The sequence below is a fragment of the Eptatretus burgeri genome, chromosome 8 (assembly GCF_056783735.1).
Source record: "Eptatretus burgeri isolate ZD-2024b chromosome 8, Ebu_testis_v1, whole genome shotgun sequence".
Lineage (NCBI taxonomy): Eukaryota > Metazoa > Chordata > Myxini > Myxiniformes > Myxinidae > Eptatretus > Eptatretus burgeri.
Window position 1 is genome coordinate 33,176,065 of NC_140968.1, and position 23,132 is coordinate 33,199,196.

At 41.4% G+C, this 23,132-nt stretch overlaps 1 protein-coding gene across 5 annotated transcripts in view; it reads left to right on the forward strand.

The window, feature by feature from the left end:
* Positions 1-23,132, forward strand: part of LOC147021475 (tyrosine-protein kinase Fer-like) — a 55,877-nt gene that overhangs the window by 26,757 nt on the left and 5,988 nt on the right. For 4 of the 5 annotated variants that reach the window (XM_085891434.1, XM_085891437.1, XM_085891435.1 and 1 more), the window contains 8 exons: positions 3,145-3,244; positions 3,385-3,571; positions 5,374-5,514; positions 13,720-13,839; positions 14,272-14,394; positions 15,013-15,241; positions 16,057-16,113; positions 17,749-17,811. In XM_085891434.1, coding sequence (XP_085747560.1) covers positions 3,145-3,244; positions 3,385-3,571; positions 5,374-5,514; positions 13,720-13,839; positions 14,272-14,394; positions 15,013-15,241; positions 16,057-16,113; positions 17,749-17,811 — 1,020 coding nt within the window. The remainder of the gene's footprint in view (positions 1-3,144; positions 3,245-3,384; positions 3,572-5,373; positions 5,515-13,719; positions 13,840-14,271; positions 14,395-15,012; positions 15,242-16,056; positions 16,114-17,748; positions 17,812-23,132) is intronic. The other variant, XM_085891438.1, reaches the window with a different exon arrangement.

Here is a 23,132-nt window from a genome sequence, read left to right on the forward strand (position 1 = left end):
ATTTTTAAAAGTGATTCTTCACCATTGAGAGATCGGGCGAAAGCGGCATATTCCACGATATCTCAAAAAGCTGTGAGGGATACAGATGAAACTTGGTGGACAGGTTGGGTGTGTGACCATGACAAATTGATTCAATTTTGGTGAGGATCCACATCCAGATCTGGACATTAGAATTATTTAATTTTTCTAAGTGATTCTTCACCATTGAGAGATAGTGTCAAAAACGATGTATAGCATAATATTTCAAAAATGTATTGAGCCCGATATGTTCTCATGGATCAGGCAATACGTGGCGGAGGTTTGTGCTCTACCGAGTGCCTGTCTAGTGAACCTCCGCCATCAAAGATCGTAGGTAATTGTTTTCACCCCTTTCTGTTTGTTTGTTTGTTTGTGAACAGTATTACGGAAAAACTCCTCGACGGATTTCGACGAAACTTGGTGGGGGGATTAGGTCTGGTCCAAGGATTATGCCATTACATTTTGGACTTTGTCCAAAGTCCAAAATGGCCACTATGACGGCCATTTTGAAAAAATATTTGAATTTTTTCTTTGCATTTCTACATGTTTTAAGTGATTTCCAACCCCCCCCCCACCCCCCAAAAAAAAAATTGTTAGAGAAAAAAAATTTTGCAACTTTTTTTTTCCAATGAAATTTCCGATTTTTTTTTTGTTTTTTTTTTTGCATTTCTACATGTTATAAGTGATTTCCAACAAAAAACATGCCAAAATTATAATTGCGGCTGATTTTGGAACTTCAGGTAGATATACCCAAGTAAAATCAATTTCTGTCTCAAGGAATCTAGTTATGATGAATGAATTAAGTATGTAAAAGTTAAAAGTAAAAGGGAAAGTTGCAAACTATAACTCTGTGAGCACTGACGTCATATTGAATGAATAGGATATCAGGTTCACTTGAGTGACCAAGCAGTATTGGCGGCGGAGGTTTTGCACTCTACCGAGTGCTCCCCCTTTAGTTAACCTCCGCCATCGAAGATGGACGGAGGTTAGTGTTTTCATCCCCGTATGTTTGTTTGTTTGTGAACAGTATGACGGAAAAACTCCTGGATGGATTTCGACGAAACTTGGTGGGGGGATTAGGTATGGTTCAAGGATCATGCCATTAGATTTTGGACTTGGTCCAAAGTCCAATATGGCCTCTGTGGCGGCCATTTTGAAAAAATATTTGAATTTTTGTTTTTGCATTTCTGCATGTTTTAAGTGATTTCCAACCAAAAAAAAAAAATTTGTTAGAGAACAAAAAAAACATTTTGCAAATCTTTTTCAAAAAAAATTTTATTTGAAAAATATTTGAATTTTTTTTTGCATTTCTACATGTTTTAAGTGATTTCCAACCCCCCAAAAAAATTTGTTAGAGAAAAAAAAATTTTTCACCTTTTTTTTCAAAAAAATATCGATTTTATTTTTTGGGCATTTCTACATGCGCGTTGATCTAGTTTAGTTTATTCAATCGTGGTTCAGTAGAGTCTGATCCGTTTTGACCTACAATGAATAGGATATCAGGTTCACTTAAGTGACCCAGCAGTATTGGCGGTGGAGGTTTTGCACTCTACCGAGTGCTCCCCCTCTAGTTTGATCTGTTTTGTGTTGTTTATATTAGGTTGTGTTTTTTCTTCTTCTTTGGACAAGTATGGTTTTGGTGCGAATTACTATATGTTTGGATATATATATATATATATATATATATATATATATATATATATATATATATATATATATATATATATATATATATATATCACACATACACACACACACACACACACATACACACACACACACACACACACACACACACACACACACGTCTGCCCATTGCAGCGTTGCTTCTAAAAAGCACTTCTCTATATAAAACATTTTTGGTTTTGTTGAATGGCTAATGTGAAGGACTCGTCAGTGGACTGTGTTGTAATGGTGTGAATCACCGTTTTGTGTGAATCTGTTGCTTTTGTAAAACATTCCACTTTTTGGTGTGAGAAATACATTGATAAAGTATTAGCTTCATTAAGAACTAGTATTGCTGGTGAAGGTTCGTGTCGATCTACATCTGCAGACACAATAAATAGATGAAATTAACTTTGATAGAGTTGTTCGTTTAATCTAACCGCCATGGGAAGCTAGGAAAAGCTCACACTTTGGGCATTAACCCTTCATCGGAGCAAAAGATGGAGGGTCAACTACACTCCTTTGCTCCGACAAAGGGTTAACACCTGCAAAATCAAGTTCTTGCTTCTCACAGTGGTTAGCATACCTCCATCAATATCCTGTTCATTTCATCCATTGCTGAAGTCGCTTTGTCGCTTTGTTTTTGTCAATAATCCAAGCAATGTCATATTTCATTGTGAAACAAATAAAGTTAAAAGCTCTGGATGAAGCCATGCTAGTTGGCAGTAGCTCATGAGATGGGGAGAAAAAATAAATACAAGTGATCAATAAATAGATTGTTACATGGCACGAATGAGTCCAAATGGGAATCAAGATGACTGAGGCACGAAGGAAAATGACAAAGTAAAAAATGAGCCTCAATAGACACGCGTGTGTTGTCCAATGTTATTTCCTTGTTCCTGCCAGGGATTTTGGTGGGATTTATGTTATCGAGTGGTCATAAATCCTTTGTTTTCAGTGCACTCCACAATTCGGATTAGAGGGCAATGCGTGGAATAGGATGTGATTGTGAACAAGATAGATCCCTCTGTTTGTAATATTGTATTAATGTATGGTTATAAATAAAGGAGTAATAAACTAATGTGAAAATAATAAATTTTAATATTATAAGTATATGTGGAAAAATTATGGGTCCAGACCAGGAATCACACCAAGGTAATCTGGTGAACTGTACCATTGTACCATTGCTCTGTTATCTGAGCTATCTGGGTGACACACTGATTGAGCAACGCAATTTGTCCACATATAGAGATGTCACTCTCTTTCCCCCGCTGTTTCCGGGGCACTCACTGCCAACCATCGGAGCAGCGACAGCCTCTCCACGAGAGGGTCTTTGTTAAAAAATGAAAAAGACGAAATTTGCAACACAAACTTTACCCTCCGTCCTCCAGGGTGTGTGGCCGAGCTGTCCATTGGGAACTTGTCCTTGGCTTTTTAAAGTTGTTATGTGGTGTGTTGCAGGTCGTTGTGACTGACGTTCAGAAGGTCAAAGGGCAGTATGAGCAGGCTGCAAAGGAGGCCGGCCTGGCAAAGAGAAAGTACGAGGAAACTGCTTTGAAAGGTATGTAAGGACCGTTCTAAGTGATATCTTTACGTGAGGAGACTCAAAGTGGGTCCGTGATCAAAAACCCATTACAGTGCCAATTGCCCGGGATAGCACATCACGATACTTATGTCATTCATTGTCCTTGCTGGTGACAGGTGTGCGGGAGCGGGAACGTGCGAGGGAACGTCACGTGAAAACAATGATGCGGTTGCACAGCCAGCACAACCAATTTGTGCTCGTGATGTGTGGTGCGCAGCAACACCAGAATGCTTATCAAGAGACTCTACTGCCACACCTGCTGTCCTCCTTGCAGAATATGCAGGAGGAAGCTGTTCTCGTGCTGTGAGCCAGTTGCATTCTCTTACACTCCACTTGCTTTAACCATGGGTTCCCAACCTTGGGGTCATGGATCACAACCCTGGAACTTTGTTGTGAAATCAGAAATCTGCTCAGTACGACATTAAATTATAAAAAAATAGGCTTGCCGACCCACCTTCCGAGCTGTTTTTTAGTATGACGCTATATTACAAATGGGTAGAATTGAGGTAACACCGTAAAAACTTCAAATGCTGACATTTTGTAATCTCCTGTGCGTAAAACAATCGTTTATGGAGAAAAACTTCCTCCGGGGATGCAGCCACTAAAACAGATCACCCATTCCTGTCACCCACAAACCAACGGCAACTTATCAGATTGGGTGTGATCTCTGAATCACGAAACCAAACACCGAGTCGTCTTAGACTCTCAACCTCAGGTTTCACTTGAGTCCAGATTAATAAACGAAGCACGAGATTTTATTTCTTGAGCGTGTGAACATTCATCATACTGCTGTAATATCTGCAGGTGCATGTTTTAATCTGGTACAATGTCGGGGTCACAAGAACTTCACGCCGAGGAAAAGGTTGGGAAACCCTGCTTATAACTCTTTCTCACTCGTACACTTTCCCCGATCATTCAAGTTGTGTGGTCACGGTGACATGACAAAACATCATCAAATGACAAAACAGATCAACTTTAAATGTTTTGTCATCTCAAAGCAGTAACTTGACCCAAAGTAGTGCTTTTTCGAATTTTATTTCGGTGCGACAGACGTGGCACAACGCACTGTGGGTCCAACACCCTGATCAAACGACCAGTTTCCCAAGATTAAAACGTTTGTTCTTTTTTCTTATAAGAGGTATCCTACACTACCAATCGTTTCGTTCACATCTATTCACCTCGTGATGCCGACCAATCCCTCTGAAGTTACAATGGCTGTTACAGTCGATCTCACGCTGTTGCATTTCCAGCGGTGCGGAAACCTGCGCTAAGTATCACCAGGAGTATTGAGAGAGCGAGAAACTTTATTAATTCACACCAGCTGATTTTATTTCGAAAGAGGTGTTGGCGTTACTCTTAACAACAGGCACAGCTTGGACCCTGCCACTAACACTGGTGTACCAAATGTTGATTTATGTCAGTTGTAATTTTGGGACATTCCACTTTGAAAGGTTCATGTTGGCCAATTTGTCAATAATTTTAGACCTGACTTTCCTATTTCAACCTTGGCATGACCTATTGTCATCCATTTCCAAAGGACATTTTCCCCACAGTTGACGAGAAGACCCCATGTGATGGAAACCTCACAAACCTTTGGAACCCGATAACATTTATACAGCACTGTGCAAATTCCTATTCTGGGTTGGAGGGTCAGTCAACACTTAACCCTGTGACGTCTCGATTATGACTCAGTTTCACTATCAGCTGCACACCTTTACAAAGCATGTGAAGCTTTGCATTGCGAGAAAAATTTACATAAACAGGTTCAGAGGACCCATTTTTCTTTGGATATGCTGTCCCAATACTTTTGACAATATGGTGGAATGAAGCATGATGCAGAATAAAATATTGCGGTGGGGTACTGGGGCTGTGACACAACATGTTGCCGAGTTTGTCAACATCAACGTGATAACGAGGCACGGTGTGAGCACTGCGTGACGTGACACAGTTGGTGGGCATGATGCACAGTGGCGTCATGGAAGAATAATGTCATCAACGTGTGGCTTAATATGGTGTGATGTGATACAGTAGTGTGACTAATGCTGCAGTTTCTGCATAAAGTGATATTGCATCGGATGGATGGCATGACATTGCTTCGTGTCCAGCAGGAAAGATATCCTGGCGGAATACCTGCGAGTCAGCAACCTGACGGCAGAGCCAATACTGCTACTGCACCAAGAAATGGCGAGTGCCGTGTCTGACATTCAGCCAAACACCGAGTATGACAACTTCATTGAGCAGAACCGGTACAATGCAGCATCCTGCACCGTTTTCAGTTGCTGTGTAACACTTTCAAATATTCAGATATGTGGTGCACCATAAAGTAGCTTTATCAATACGTGCATTGTGGGGAATGATATGGGACCAGGAAAGGGAAGAAGGTAAGATCGTCCCTATCGGGACGAAGCCGGGAAGCGGGGTTTTTGCCTGCTCGGAAACTTTCGGCTCTGCTGCTGTTGTTGTTGTTGTTGTAAAAACGTGGTTCTTTATTGCCGGCTTTTGTAAGTTCCAAAACGGAGCAAAAGGTCACAGGGGGAAATCATACACTGGGAGAAACTAACCTTAGACCCTACCTAGTTAACACAGCACCACTCCCCTGTGTGGTGACACGTAAACAACTTAAGCTCACAGTTTCCCCACTTAAATTACATCGAGATGTCTCCTGCTTCTCCACGGACCATGCTATACGATGCAATCCTATGTTTACGATGAAATTCCTCCATCGACCCCACAAACATAAGATTATATCGAAACATTGAGCAGAATTGATATGTGACCATACACATATTATGTGACATGTTGGACAGATATTTATACATACACACACACACACACACACGAGCAAGCAGGATGCTGTGCAGGTGACAGCATCCTAGTAAGCGACATCAGAAAGAGAAGAAAGAGTAGGGAGAACCTCAGGGTGTGGACACTACAGGAGGTCAATGCAGTCAGATTGAAGGAACAAAATGATAGGACTCAGAGTTCCTCAGGGCAGTGTTCTGGCCCCTATTCTTTTTCTGGTTTCATCAATGATCTCTCTGACTCTCTGGAAAATCCTCTTTATCTCTGCTGATGACTCCACCCTCTGCCGTACCATCTGTCATCCCTCAGATCGGCAAGCAGCAGCTTCTTCGCTCACTGCAGACCTGGATAAAATCACAAACTGGTCCAACACGTGGAACATGTCTTTCAATCCTGACAAATCTCCCACTCTCACTATGTCTCTCCGAAAGGACCGTTTGGCAACCCCCCCCCCCCCCCGCTCCCATCCACTTTCTCAAGCAATCCCCTCTGAAAGAAGTCCTTTCTTTCAAGCTTCTGGATCTCAGTATCTGCCATGATCTTTTCTGGGAAAGCCACATTTCTGACATGGCCTACAAAGTGAGTCGCCGACTGGGAATCCTCCATCGTGCAAAGTCCTTCCTTGGCCCACCTGAGCTCCTGACCACTTACTAAGCTTTTGTCCGCAGCCTGATGGAGTACTGCTCTCCCCTGTGGGCTGGTGCTCCTGCCTCCCACCTTTCTCGGCCTCACGCTGTGGAAACCAAGGCATTTCGGATCATTGGCATCTCCCGCGATGAGGCTGAGTCTTTGGGCCTCTCACTCTCTCACCACAGGCTGGTCGGTGGTCTTTCTGTCTTCTACCGTCTCCTCTCTGGTCTCGCCCCCCTGCTCTGTCTGCGATTTGTCCTCACCATATTTCCGCAGGGCGCTCAAGGTCCGCCAACAACCCCCTTCTGGTAAAACTACCAAAATCACGAATCACTGCTCACCTTCACTCTTTCATTCATCTTTTTTCCCGCCTTTGGAATGAACTCCCTCACTCTGTTCAATCCCATTCTTCCCTCCAGGCTTTCACAACAGCTGTTCACCACCACCTCTTATCATCCCCCATCCAAAACCTTGATCTTTTCTACCCCCTGTTAATCCACCCAAGCCCACCTCCTTCAAATTCCTTGCTTTCCTTCGTGAAAGTCCCTGTAATGTCCATCTTGTATTCCCCATGTTCCCCGTCCCATCCCCCTCCCTTCCACAGATCTCCTAACGTCTCTGTTCCCCACTGTTTTGTCCTTCCCACTCCCACCCCTCTTGTCTCATGGCCCCCTCGCTGTGCGTTGTGTGTTAGCTCTCATACGAACCTTGACAAGGTATACAAAAAAAAAGCTCAGACTACAGACTGTTTATCTGAGCCACTAAATCCCTCGAGTGGAGGAATATGAATGAGGCCTTGTTAAGGGCAGTAGTTTAGGTGTTTGATAAAATTAAAGGAAGGTGGACAAAAAGACGAGAAGGTATTGTGGGGACATTAAAGTGATAAAGAGCAGGAGAGAGGAGATTCTTCATGAGAAGAAAGATATTCTTCGGAAACAGAGGGAATATTTTAAGGAGCTGCTAAATATGGAGAATGAGGGGGTCGGGTTATTAGGACAGGTCAACAAAGTGCAAGGTCAAGTAAGAGGTATACAGCAAGAGGGGGTTTGTGGGAAAATGAAGATGGAGAAAGTTAGTGGACCATCATAGGTAGTGGTGGAGATGATTAAGGGATTGGAGGATTGAGGAGTGGATTGCCTTTGGCAGTTGTTGATCTTTGAGGAGTTGAGAATTAGCAGGAGAGTTAATAAATTAAATTATTTTTTGGTGGCAGGAGAGTGGCTATCTATAAGAATAAAAAGGATGTTATTGAGTGTGGGAATCACAGGAGTATCTTGCTGATGGAGCAAGTGGACAAAGTATTAGAAAGGTGGTGAATGATGGGCTAAGATAATTAGTGGGGATTGATGGGAGCAATTTGGGTTCAACGGATGCTATCTTCATTTTTCAGCAGAGACAGGAGAACATTTTGGAAGGGAATAGCAAGTTGTATTGTTGTGGGTTTGTGGATAAAGCATATTAAAGGGTTCCAAGACTGGTAATAGTAAGGGTAGTTGAGATGATGATAGTTGAAAGGGCGAAGGCATCATAAATGGAGATTTACATCAACGGACAGCTCTTAGTCCTTTGTGGTATGTAGTCAATAGTCATGATGGATGTGTTGAGTGAGGGACCAAGAAGAGGGTTACCTTGGGAAATGTTGTTTGTGTATGATGATTTGGTGATGTCAGACTCTGAAGATGCAATGGCCACATGGCAGGAAGTTTTGGATAGCATGCTCTGGGGATAAATGTGGGAAAAACGAAGGTAATGGTGAGTAAGAGAAAGAGAAGATAGGATATGGATATGAGGGATAGGGAAGACAGGGAGTTAAAACAGATGGGAAAATTCAAGTACAGTACAAGGGTTCTACCTTTAAGGAGGGGGTTGGGGGGGGGGTACACTGTGGATATGAGATGACAGGGTGGGATAAATAGAGGGTTTATTCTGGGGTGGTACATAATCAAAAGGTTCATGTTAGACTGAGGGTGAAGTAATTAATGGTAATAAGACCGGTTCTCAAGTATAGACAGAAGGCTTGGGCCTTGAGAAATGGAGGGGAGCAATTGCTGCCGAAAACGGAGACACGGATGCTGAGAGCACTGTTGGGGATCTCTCTCAATGAGGATATCAGGTGGGCAGAAGTGAGGGGCATTATCAAAAGGGCACAGGAGGACCATCTGTATTGATTGGGGAAGAGGGAAATGTGGTCAGGCAGGCCTTTGGTATGGATGTAGTTGGTAAAAGGAGAGGTGGTCCACTGAAACGGAGGTGGAACATGGTGTTGGAGAGAGACATGAAATGTGTGGGATGCAGAGAGGATACTCGGGATAGAGGGATGTGGATCGGGCAAACTTGTGCGGTCTACCTTGCTAGAAGGTGGAATTAATCAAGGCAGTAATAGTAGTCGTAGTAGCAGTAGTAGAAGATGATAAAGTACCAGAATGTAGTGGAACCAATTTGTTAAATGATACTAGTGTTGTAGCACTCAACGTCATATCTTATACCATTATGATACCATTCTGTTTTTGTGCCATTGTTACCCTGCGCGTGCAAAGTGAAAGTGTGGTTAAGTATTTAGTTCATGTTGTCTGCCTGTCTGTCTGTGTCTGTCTGTCTACAAACGTCAGTTTATGATCAAGGAACAAGTTGATTCCAATTGAAAGTTATATATTTCAACACAAAATTGGAACATGAATCGGAACACGAACCTGCAGTTTCGCAACACTTTGGATCTGAATTTGTCCCGCTTGTGCATGCACAGATGGAAGTGAGATAATTTTTATTTGGCGAAAAATTTTGTTGCCAAGTATGTTGGTCTGTAGCATTTGTCTGTCTGTTTGTCACACGATTTTGGGCCACAGTTTTCAAACAATCATTCTTTAAAAAAAAATTTGTGTTTGTAGGTGACCGGCCAAGGATGGGAATATTTAATTTTGGTGAAGATCTGAATCCAGATCCGGATCTGAGAATTTTTTAAGTGATTCTTCTCCATTCAGAGATGGGCCAAAAATTATATAAAGCAAAATATCTCAAAAGGTAATCGATGGATTCACACGAAACATGGTGGACAGTTTGGGTGTGTGACAAGGACGAATCAATTCCATTTTGGTGAAGATCCGAATCCGGATCCAGATACGAGAATTATTTAATTTATAAGTGATTCTTCACCATTGAGAGACGGGGCTAAAAACGATGTATCGCATGAGATCCCAAAAAGTTGTGGATGAGTTATGACAAAACTAGGGGGATGAGTTGCTTTAGTGACATGAACAAGCCAATTCGATTTTGGTTATGGTCCGGATTCAGATCCGACTTATCAGTGGCATACAAAATGTAAACTATTCAGCCCGGCGGAGGTATGTGCGCTACCAAGTGCCGTTCCGCTTCACCAAGTGTCACTCTGTGAGTGATTTTTCATTTTTCTCTGTCTGCCTATCTGGCAGTCAAAGAAAATTGAAAATCTTTCCAAACAGAAGCCTGGTATTGGCTTAGTGGTTAGGGTAGTTGGTTTGGGATCTAAAGGCCCGGTCACACCTTGACGTTTTAGCCAACGTATGCCGATTTTTTAATTTTTTTTTCTAAAACGCTGGCACACGTTGAATACGTTATGGGTAAGTTTTGATAACATTGAGAGCACGCTGAAAAACACTGCCATACGTCGTTGTACGCTGGCTTTATACGTTGTACTTTTTGGTTGTGTTCAAATTTTTTCATGCTTGAAATTTCACGACGTATGCTGGCGTATGACGCACACGTTCCGCTACGCTGGCCACAAGTTGTATGCACGGTCTGCGATCGTTGACAGACGTCAACACATGCTACTTGTAAGTTAATCATAAGTCGAGACACGCCGGCGTAATGTTTTGCGTACCTGAAACTTATTTCTAACCTGTGATTATCGTGTTGTTTGGCACGTTACGCGTTCGATGCCACACGTCGACAGACGTTACTTTTAAGTTACTCATAGGCTGAAAGACGTCGGTATAATGGATCGTCCTTGCGTCAGCGTCCACGGCCACGGCCAGGACACTTATTTGCAGCATTCTTCAAACTTTTCTTCGGCATGACAAGGATGTTCACACTTCGATGTCTAGCTTGGCTCTGATTCCAATTGTCCATCGGCAGCGTATATTTAAAATAGTCGAGTTTGAGCGTTTTAACACGTTCAGAAGAAACGCTTCAAATTTCAAAACCCCAGCGTCAAAAAACAAAGGCGAGTGACAGCAATTTAAATCGTTCATTGTAAACAATGAAAATAGCTGAGAGGTACCATTTAAAAGTCGTTGAGTGTAAAAAAAAAATGCAATTGTTGAGCGCAAGCGTCTACTTTCAATAGTGGAGATGCAGCCACTTAAATCGTTGAGTGGCAGCCTACGAATAACAAACCCTACGTCACCGGCAAAGATAAACTGCCGCACGACATGGATAAGTTAGGCTATCGTTGGGCATACTTTGTGAACGCCGGCTTCACGATAATTATTCGTTGGTATATCGTATCTATAAGTAATCAAAGCGCTCTATGCACATTATTAGTTCATTGTGCATTTGTCCAACCCGTTATGAATAGACCTAAATCGTAAAAACAAGCAATAGCTCATTGTTGAAAAAGTCCCATTAAAAATTAGCCGCGAACAACTTCGAACAATGGTGAAAACTTGTCTCCTACTCGTGGACACGCGGATCCAAGGACGATCCATCATAACCCACACCCTCCCCCTCACACTCACCTACTACTGCCAACATGAACAAACTACTACTAATACTAATACTAATACTGATACTGATACTGTTACTGCTGACATGGACATCGACTCAAAAAGGACTCGAAAACTCTGTTGGGTTCCCCTTTTATGAGCAGCATTTTTATATACCAATTCCAAAAACCGCTGGGAACACGTCTTCATATGGCAGTTGTAAGTTTGAAACACGTTCTTTTATTTTTTTTGTCGACCGGAAGACGTCATTTGAATACGTGTGCATACGTCGATGTTGGTTGGGACTACGTACAGAATTGGTTCAAAGCAAGTCAAACATAAGTTATAAATAAGTTTCGCGTAAAAAAGACATTACCGCGACGTGTTTCGACTTATGAGTAGCTTATAAGTAGCCTTTGTGGACGTGTGTAAGCGTCCACATATCGTGTGTAAAACTTATCCCCATCGCATGCAGAACGTGTGTCATACGCCGAGTACGTCGTAAAATTTTGAACATGTTCAAAATTTCTTGACGTACTCTACTTACTACGACGTATGATAGCGTATTTAGCGTTCTACTCGCGCATACCAAACTTACCCATTCCGTATTCGACGTGCCCCAACGTTTTAGACACACTTTTTGTTACGTCAGCATACGCTGGCAAGATCGCCAAGGTGTGACCGCGATGTTGACCCTTCCATTTCTACGGCAGTTATGATTTGAATTGTTGTGCGTCAGCCTTTTAACAGGCTACGTCACGACATCGTCGGCGATGCGTGCAACGCGCTATGCCTGAGTTAGACTATCGTTGAGCATCGGTTGTGTAGGCTGACAACAGGTTCAGCATTCGTTGGTATAAGTTATCTATAACACAACGAAACGTTCTGTGTCCGTTACCAATGCGTTATACATAAGACCAAGTCGCTATGAATACGTCCGAATCTTTAAAAAAAAAACATCAAAACTTCAACGTAAGCCAGCGTTTTACATACATTTTAACACGTTGCCATCGCTGGCTAAAACGTCAAGGTGTGACCGGGCCTTTAGGTTGGCTTAGTGGTTAGGGTGGCTAGTTTGGGTCCTGGTCCTGGGTTTGAGCCCTGTTGGCTGCTGAATTAATACAAGGCAGGGTTGACTCAGCCTGTCACCCTTCTGAAGTTGGTGAAATGAGTACCAGTGTACTGGTATAGGGGCACATCATCAGTGGTATAGTTTGTGGCCCAACAAAATGATAGCTACCCAGCAGCCAAGCTGCCATATGCAAGAAAAAGAAGAAGAATCCAAACAGAAATTTACTGTTTTAAGGACATCATAAAAGACACGAACAACAAGCATGAAGAACGAATGTAATGTGTTAAATAAGGGGGTGTATAAGACGCTGCATCAATGGCAGTAAACTTCTGAAAATAGGAATTTCCACAATCTTTAAACTCTTTCATTTTATTTCAATTGAATTATATACTTGAACACTGTAGAACACAAATCACCTTTTTGAAAGTTTCAAAACCCCTTCCATTTTGCAATAATTGGACAAAATGTTACAGCATTTTACATCATCACGACCAGTGTTGAAGATTTGCCACTCGTAGACTCTGCCCACGTCCATTTTCTCCAGACTGCACGGGGTAAGGTGTTGTATGAACTCTCGAGTTGCATTATGCTCCAATATTCATTTTGTAACAGTCACACCATTATATTATTTATACCATAATTTTGTTGCACCGAACGTTAATTATTTGGTTCACGAGAACTGATATCGATGGTGTGGCATGGGTCAACTCTACTTTTCAACTTTGTGCATGTATGTTGAATGCTTAGTGCAACAGACATGTTTTTGTTTTTTAATTGGTGAAACATAATCGGTCGATATCAGTCTTACTAGCAACGGTTAACCTAGCTCGATGTGACAAATAACCCAGAACGACGCCGCCATGCGGCAGGGTGCACAGTCTGAACCACTTACAATGAACCACATGCACAGAAAGTGCATTGATTGGTAAGTGTGTGTCCACCATGTGATGAGATTCATCGTCTTCACTGGGAGTGAGATTCCCTACATTTGGACACCTGGCATGGTATGGGACACAAACTGCACCTCTTTATTTTTGGAGGAAATCAGTTATGAAACAATCTTCACCGGTTCTGAAGTCCTAACCAGTTTCGAACAAACGATCTACATACATACGCTACATCTCATTTTGATTTTTATTTGGAGTGTACCGTTTTTATATGATATTGTTGTAAGGGTTGCACCTTGCTGATGTGTAAATATCCTTGCCAAGTCGGGCCTGCATTTTGAACCCGACTTCTTCTCTGCTACCCCCCCCCCTCAAACCTCCTAGATCTCAGCCAGTATCGGGTCCCCCGCTGTCCTTTGATTGCTTGGTGACGGAGGCCATGTCGTTTTTGTTGCCTGGGCAGATCATGGTCAATGATCTCACTCTGGAGGAATTGCAGCATCGGTAACTTGCTGGAAGCACTTACTAAAGAAGAGGGGTAGTTATTTTGCATTTTAAGGGTTAATAAAACACAAGATCTCATTTGTACCTTTGAAGTGCTTGCCTATTGCAGTAAAGGGACTGATTGACAGGACAAGTATTATGAGTACCAAGATATCAATACATCAGAGGGGTTGTTGATACAAGGTGAGATGGATTTAGTGGTGAAACCTTTTGAAGGAGGTTTTTTTTCATGATGTACCATCAACTAGATTGATGTGAAGCATTGTGATGGTGATGTACAGTGTTGAGGGAATTGTTAGAGTGTGGAGTGAAGTGCCTTGGTTGTGATATGAACACACGTGACGTGAATCGGTGCGGGTGTGATGTTCCGTGCAATGTTTACTTGTGTAATTGCACATTGCATGAGATGCGGTGCTGCGTGGCTTGGTGCAGGCTGTCGCTTCTTTCTGAGGAACTGGAGCAGCTGGGGAAGGTGCGGAAAGAGAAATCTGCACACATTACAGAACTGGAGAAAGAAATTGAGGAAATGCGTGCAATTCCAAACTACAATACAGGGTCAGAGTCTGCCGGTTGTGTCTCTCTGTGTGCTCCACCTTCCGTCTCCCCTCTTTTATGTCTGGCTCACTGTGCAAGCGACCTCCTCCAAAATTGTACTTTCTTTTGTATGCCTTTTACGCAATACCTACAATGGAGCTTCGTATTCGTATTCTGGTGTTCTGCCCGAAGGCAGGTTCAGTACTGCCACAGCAGTTTCTTGGAAAGGGTTAGACTGGGTGGTTTGCCGTTGCCTTCCCAGCAGTAGTTAGTAATTTGTTCAAGGTGCCGGTGAAAGCTCACCGAATCTTCACCATGGACACCGTGGAGCTTTAACGTCCACCAACTGATTTCGGCAGACGGGCCACTCGTTTAACGTCCATCCAAGGCATGGTATCCACATTAATGAATCACCCTACATGTGAAACACTGGGATGACAGTTTATAGCTGGGTCAGAATTTGTACCCAGGCGAGTCAGCTGAATGGTGAATGTGCATAACTCCAGGCCATCCTGCCAGCCCTACAACGAAGCTTAACAATCGTAAACAATTTAATTTGGCAGTCTGTATTTCATACATTTTCTCAATATGCACCCTCTCAACATCTCCTCTCCTTCCAAACCTCACGTCACCCCCTAGCATGAGGGTACTGGGAAAGAAACAGGCCATGGCTGAATGTCAGCAAGGAGCTATGATCACCGAGCATGCAGAACTTCGACTCAAAGCCCAGCAAGGAATGCTCAACTCTGCACTGGATGCGCTTGGTAATGGTGATCCACCTCCAGCACAGGGTCTGCTCTCCGGGAACCTTTCACCAACTTCTACAAACTCCTCAACATCCTCCAACTCGTCGTCATCTTCGCCAATGGTAAGGTTACATGTCGTCATGCCGCAGTCAACGTCAAATCACAATTCACAATTTATATCTCGGTGTGTAGGAACTCTTCCTAATTGCACTGCCCTTTGAACTGCGACCTCTTCATCTTGCACGAACAAACTTGTTGATATCCTCACCTTGCATGAACAAACTTGTTGATATCCTCACCTTGCGTAAACAAACTTGTTGATATCCTCACCTTGCGTAAACAAACTTGTTGATATCCTCACCTTGCGCAGTGCGTTTCCTTGTTCCATTTCCCTTTCTTATCAACTTCTCTTCACGACTCTCTTTTCATCCCCTCGTACTCGATGTTTCTGAACCGATTGTTAATTATTTCCTTTCATTTTGAATCGTTCCAATCTTGCTCCTCATTGTCACGGCTGCATGTAGTTTGTCGAAGCCCTAATTGCTGTGGACGCCTTTTTAATCGCCTCCATTTACTTGTTTGTGTTTTATCCTTAATGGAAGCGATTACGTGAACATCCTTTTTCTCTCAAAATGAATCCGTTGTGATATGTGTGGGTCCTTGTCTGAAACAAGGGAAAGGTTCGTATGGAGGATAAACTGATCTCAAGATGGATTATTTACGTGTTCAATCATCAAATGGAACTTCAAGTCGTTTAAATTACAAGATGATAGTTCTGATCTTGCCAGAAGCTGACATTGATTCAACAGTTCAAAAAAAGTTTTTATTTTCTCCTTCGTAATGCGGTATTGTGCCCAAGCATGTGATGTTGAGAACAGGTTACGTTGTTCTCATTGTAATGATAGTCTCAAGATGGTTGAACTGTCTGTCTTTACAGGGAAAGGACAATCTCAAACAGGCCTTCACATCTCTATTCCGGTATAGTCGGGTGCCGGTGAGTGAGACGGGAGCTCGCGAAATAGGATGACACAGACATCCTGAGGAACACAAACTCACTCCAATGGAATTATATAATTATCACCAACAAAGTGTCAAAAGTTTTTCCAATTTTGGTGCAAACATCATGCAATTTTTCTCTTATTTTCCTCCAATAGTACTGCAGTGTCTTGTAAACAACACTTTTGGACGATGTGTTTGTTAGTCTATAAAGAAATGGCACGAGCATTTCCAAATTGCTTTTTCAACGCCTGCGTTTACTTTAAAAGCTGCCAGGATGGCCAACAGGTATACGCACTCACCTCTGAACTGTCCAGCCAAGGTTTGAATCCCAACCCAGCTATAAAGTGCTATCCTGGTGTTCCATGTGCATGACGACGTATCATTGTGTGTGCCATCCCACGGATAGACGTTAAACTGGATGTCCCATCTACCAGCATTGGTCATTGGTGGATGTTAAGAAGTGTATTGCCAGGAGCTGGCGCTGGCAGCACAATGTAGTGGTGGGGCTTTTCTTGTCGCAGTCACGGTATTTATAGGGAGAAATATCCCACAGATACTTTCCCCCTCAACCACCAAACACACACACTTCTCTCCAGTGGATGCAAACCCATGTGGTTTATCCTCTAAAATCTAAATGCTGAACATCAAGCAAGGAAGTAGCACGTAACATTTTAGCGTCTTTCCTAAGATTCGGCCGGGGTCGGAATCAAACTGCTGACCTCTCAGACTCAGAGCAGATGCTCTAACCATTACACCACCGAGTCTGACCGCATGCGTGCAGTATGATTGTCGAGTTTTCCTGAACAAGTAACTTCAAAAGTGAATCTTTCATACCTTTCCTCTTCCGTAAAAGGAGTATGTTCCGAACTCCAAGCTGTGGAGTTATGTACATTCAAGGTCTATAATCAAGTAATTTTTCCATTATTTATTTCTGCTCCTGGATGATGCTCTCTTTCATTCACTCAATGTTTGCATCTTCACATCTCCCTCATTATCCCCACACCTTTCAAAAAAAGAACGGAGGGATCTGTCCGTCTGTCCGTCATGCTATTCACAAACGGTTGTGCAGAAATTCACTAAGTTTGGTGGTTATGATCACCACATGGCAACAAGGGACGAGAGCAGTATCATTTTAGGTTCCACCCCTCTGGGGTGGGGTCAAAAGGTCAAATACCAAAAGATGCAATTACAGGCACATTTTAAAATATTTTTAATGAAACATTATATATGCACTCAACATTGGGGGACACATGAAATATGTATCAGTTTTTTTGACCCCTGGTTCATGCCTCAGAGGGGTGGGTACTTGAGGTGACAGGGGTCAAAACGGAACAATAAGTTTAACTCAAAATTTAATATTGGGTCATTTCTGGTGGAACTTCTTGCCATATTTTAACTTTGCTTTAGGTGGGAAGCGTGGGGAATTGCGATGGCTCGGTGTTGTTTGAGTATCTTACTACACGACATACTGAAGTATGCTCATCAGCATTCTTGTATCATCTGAATCTATGTGTTTGTAGATTGTTACACAATCTTGTATATATCGTTGAACATAGGCATTCTTCTTACACCTCTAAACCAAGTTGAACATATGCACTCTCTTCCTTCCCTACCTGTTTTAAACCTTCAGGTGGTTGGTTTGACTGAAGAAAAACAAAATAACACTGAGCCACAACTCTCACAAACAACCAAAGTGAGTTGTTTTTTTCCACATATTCTCATCTCTCTGCATGACTTTCACGTATTATCATTGTCATTATTATCCCCATGCTTTTTGAATAAAACGGGGGGGGGGATATTGTTGCAAAATATTGCAACAATATTGTAATTGCTTCCATTTGTTTGTCTGTCTGTCGGTCCGTCCATCAGGCTGTCTCCTCCTAAAGGTTGTGTCAAAATCCACCAAACTTGGTAGTTATGATCACCACATGGCACGAAGGTGCAAAAGCAGTATCAGTTTTGGCCACACCCCTTAGAGCGGGATCAAAAGGTCAAATACCACAAAATGCAATTGCAGCTACATTTTGAAAAATTTCTTGATGAAACTTTTTGTACAGGCAGTCCCTGACGTATGAACGTCCAAGTTACGAACACCCACACTTATGAACGTTATAGGTGTATGTATGACATCGGTCAAGTGTATTTAACCCTAACCAACAAAAATGCAATTTAACATAGTTCCAACTTACGAACAATTTGACTAACGAATGTGTTTGGTTCCCAGACCTTGTTCATAAGTCAGGGACTAACTGTATATGCAATCAACATTGTGGGACGCATGCAATATGTAACACATTTTTGGATTTGACCCCCGGTTTATGCCCCAGGGGGTGGGGAATTAGGGTCACAGGGGTCAAAATGGAAAAAAAAAATTAACTTAAAATTTGATATTGGCTCATTCCTGATGGAAATTTTTGCCATCTTTCAACTTTGCTCTTGGTAGGAAGTGTGGCCATTTGCGATGGAGTACTATCACCTTCGCTCTAGTTATTTATGATGTTGATATTTCGTAGGTTGGCTGGCAGGATCGATAAGAGATACGCACACTTGCCTTCATGCAATCTACCTTGGATTTGAATGTTTCACATCCAATGTGTGCACCGTCCTTCAGATGGACGTTAAGCCAGATGACCCATATGTTAGCATTGGTCATTGGTGGACATTAATGATCCCACAATGTCTTTCACGAAGAATCATCGAGTTATCACTGGCATTCTGAGCAAATCCCTCATTCCTGCCTGCATCTTGAAGATGGGCACAGTGATGAACCAGTCTTTGTACATAGCTTTGTTTCACAATTAACTCAATTGTTGGACCCCGATAGCAATGGGACAAACTGTATGGAGAGATTTAAGAGGTTATGCTGTAGTTACCCCACGCACACAAAGTGAAAAGTGGGGTTAAACAATTAGTTCACTTCTGTCTGTCTGTCGTTCTATCTACAAAGGTCAGTTTACGATCAAGGAACAACTTAATTTAAATTGAATGTTATATTTTGAAAATGAATTGAAAAACAAACCTGTTGTTTAGCTGTACTTTGGCTCTGAATTTGGCCCTATTGTGCATGCGCAGAGAGGAGTGAGATACATTTTTTTTACTCATCTGCTTGTCTGGGAGTGAAATAAAATTGAAAATCATTCCAACCAGGAAACTTACTGTTTTTAAGGATGTCATAAAGGACACAAACGACAAGCATGAATAATAAATGTAACGTGTTAAATAAGGTGGTGTAAAAGACGCTGCAGCAATGGCGGTAAACTTCCGAAAAAATTTTCCTGCAGCCTTTATAATCTGTATGTTATTTAAATTGATTTACCGGTATATACTTGAACACTGTGGAACACAAATCACCTTTTTGGCACATTCAAAAGCCTTTCGTTTAGCAGTACTGACAAATATTGCAGCATTTTACATCATCATGACCAATCAAATTTGACGCTCATAGACCCCGCTCACGTCCTTGTTTCTTAAGACGATGCAGGGTAATGTGTTGTATGAGCTCTCTCGTTGGAATGGGATGGCACATCCTTTAAGCAGTCATTTATCAAGTCATTTCATCAAGATTTATATTACCTCTGAATGAAAAAGTGCTTTCCCAAGAACAAGTGCTTTATTTCACTTAGTCATTCAGTGAAAATTTACATTTCATTTCCACTAACTTGCAAGTTTTTAAAAATATTAAAAAGAGTTATTGTGGGAGAATGTGGTGTGTGATTGTGTCACATGTATTGAAAACTGTCGAATGTTCAAACTCTAATTTGTTTCCATGGCTGATCTGACAATATGAAAGATGATAAGCTTGTTTTATTTTGTGAAAAGAACAAGGAAGAGAGAATGAGGCTACCATTAGTCATCGTACTACAAAAGATACCAGTATGTCAAAATGCACTTCCGTTTCATTCGTTATGCAGTTCAATTGTGTGTAGCATGTACTTGTGTTGGATGTTTAAAAAGTTTAAAAAAAAAAAAACTATCTGGTTATTTTTGAAAAAAAAATTAAAAGTCAATTTGAATTGTTGAATATGCAGTTGGAATATCATGGTGTAATATTGTCTTTCCTGCTGTTCACTGATAATTCATGCTCCATGCCATTATAAAAGCCACATATCCACATGGAGAGAACAATTTATTTGACGTTTATGATAAGACAACTGTCAGCCGTTAAAAAAGCAAAATGTTTTCCAGCCTTGTGCAGGCTGACAAAGCAGATCCTACTTCCCATTACAGCAGCCTATAGTATTGGTGGTAAAGGAATGTTGAAGGTAACGGGAACGTTGCATCGTCAATCTTTTGGGCCAGTTCACCCGGAGGGAGCATCATCAGTGAGCACACGTTTCCGGCTGGTTATCCACCGTTAGTATAAAGCAGATTCCCCAGAATGAGCTGGGCACGTCTCCTTCAGGTTTTTATGAAATATAAACTCCTTCACTGGTTGTGGGACCAGGAACCATGTGCTATGCCGGGTCTTTGCGGCTGGATCCTGACCAACAATTGGATGTCTGCCACACACGATACAAGCAAAGGAATTGTGTTGGTGTGAGAATGTGAACCTCAGACACGATAGTGTGTGGTAGATACATCCTGTTGGTCAGGGTCCAGGTGGCATTAGCCAGCGTGGTACATGGTTCCTGGTCCCACCACCAGTGAAGGAGTTTATATTTCATACGATTCCCATTAGTATTTGAATCCTTTTTTATTTTTAGAACAATGCACTGCAACAGAAAAATAATCAAAAAAGGAAGAGAGAGCTTATTTTTTGATGACGAGCTGAAATTTTAATCTTTTTCAGGCACAGAGGCATCAGATTTCAAACTAGAATTGCTTAACAAAGCTGGCTGGGCATTTAATTACTTCCACGACATAAGCTTAACCAGAGTTGGTGTCAAATCCACTTAATGCTCGCCTGTTTATACATTTATCGTTTTTAAAAGACTAGTCTAATCATATTTTTTTAAAGCATTGCAGTGAAGTCTGATCCAAATAATTTTAAAGCAATATATGTATTTGTATATTGTAATCAGTAAAAAATAGTGTGGTAGATAAAAACAAAGGAAACTAGAGGGGGAGCACTCGGGAGAGTGCAAAACCTCCGCCGCCAATACTGCTGGGTCACTCAAGTGAATCTTATATCTTATTCATTAAATATGATGGTAACAATGCTGACAGAGTTATAGTTCTTTTCTCCATATTTTTTTTTTTGGGGGGGGTTGGAAATCACTTAAAACATGCAGAAATGCCAAAAAAATGTTTTCTCTAAATTTGTTTGGGGGTGGGGGTTGGAAATCACTTAAAACATGCAGGAATGCAAAAAAAAAGAATTTTCTCTTACTTTTTTGGGAGGGTTGGAAATCACTGAAAACATGTAGAAATGCAAAAAAAAATTGGGGGGTTGGAAATCACTTAAAACATGCAGAAATGCAAAAAATATATATATATTTTCTCTAACAATTTTTTTGGGGGGTGGGGGTTGGAAATCACTTAAAACATGCAGAAATGCAAAAAAGAAAAAAAATTTCTCTAACTTTTTTTGGGGGGTGGGGGTTGGAAATCACTTAAAACATGTAGAAATGAAAAAAAAATTTCTCAAACAATTTTTTTTTTGGGGGGGGGGTGGGGGTTGGAAATCACTTAAAACATGTAGAAATGCAAAAAAAAAAATTCTCATTTCATGTAGAAATGCAAAAAAAAAGAATTTTTTTCTCGAACTTTTTTTTTGGGGGGTGGGGGTTGGAAATCACTTAAAACATGTAGAAATGCAAAAAAAAAAAAAATAATCAATTCACTTGTCTAGGAGCTTATTTGTCACAAAAAAAACAGACGGACACAGACCAAAGGACTGCCATTTATATAGTAGATATATATATATATATATATATATATATATATATATATATATATATATATATATATAAATATATATATATATATATATATATATATATGCATATATGAAATATAAAGCTCATTCTAACCACTCACTGACTGATATCATTGTTCGGTGCCTTCCGGGTGACATATAAAGCTGAAATTTTGCGTACCGATGGACATCGAAGCTGATACACCGGGGAAAATCACAGAACTGCAGGAAAGCATCCGTAAATGAAAATATAAATAAATAAATAAAAATAAATGCAGGTGAGTGACCCAAGATAATGGGAAAGCATGGTAATTCCGTGCTCCGATGGACATCAAAGCCGATATACCAGGGAAAAAAAAATCACAGAACCATCAGAAAGCATCTGTAAATGAAAATAAAAATAAATGAAAATGAAAATTTTTTCTGTCTCAATCCCATAACAAATAAAATACACAATTACACAAACCCAAACTACAAATCTACAACTACCTCGAACCAAGACATCCATCTATAATTCCAGCAATGTGTGTGTGTGTGTGTGTGTGTGTGTGTGTGTGTGTGTGTGTGTGTGTGTGTGTGTGTGTGTGTGTGTGTGTGTGTGTGTGTGTGTGTGTGTGTGTGTGTGTGTGTGTGTGTGTGTGTGTGTGTGTGTGTGTGTGTGTGTGACCGCTGTTTCTTGACAACCGCTGGTCCGATCTAATTGAAACTTGCCAGATATATTACTGGGGAACTGAGGATGTGCCTTTTCAAGGTTTGATATTAATCGGACAAGTGGTTCCCAAGTTATGGCCATTTATTTGCCAACCAATGACAGGAACCGTTGCTGCGGCCATTTTATGTCAACCAATGACAGGAACCGTTGCTGCGTAGGTGTGGTCGATGGTGAAGAGAAACTCAGCCGCGTTCACCATTATGGGTTTTTTTCTCTCCTCTCATTTCCTCTCCTCTCCTCTCTGTGTTTTTCCTTGCGAAAAGGCAAAATACGTTGGCGCTAATTGAATAATTGGGCATTAAAAGCCTCCGCATTCTTGCCCTGGATGAGGAAACAAAGAAGCGCCGTTTCCTTAGCGATCTTGTTTATGAAGAGGTGTTAACGAGCTAAAGGTGTGTACAATGTACATGGAGACAATTTTTATTATTATTTATTTAATGAAGAA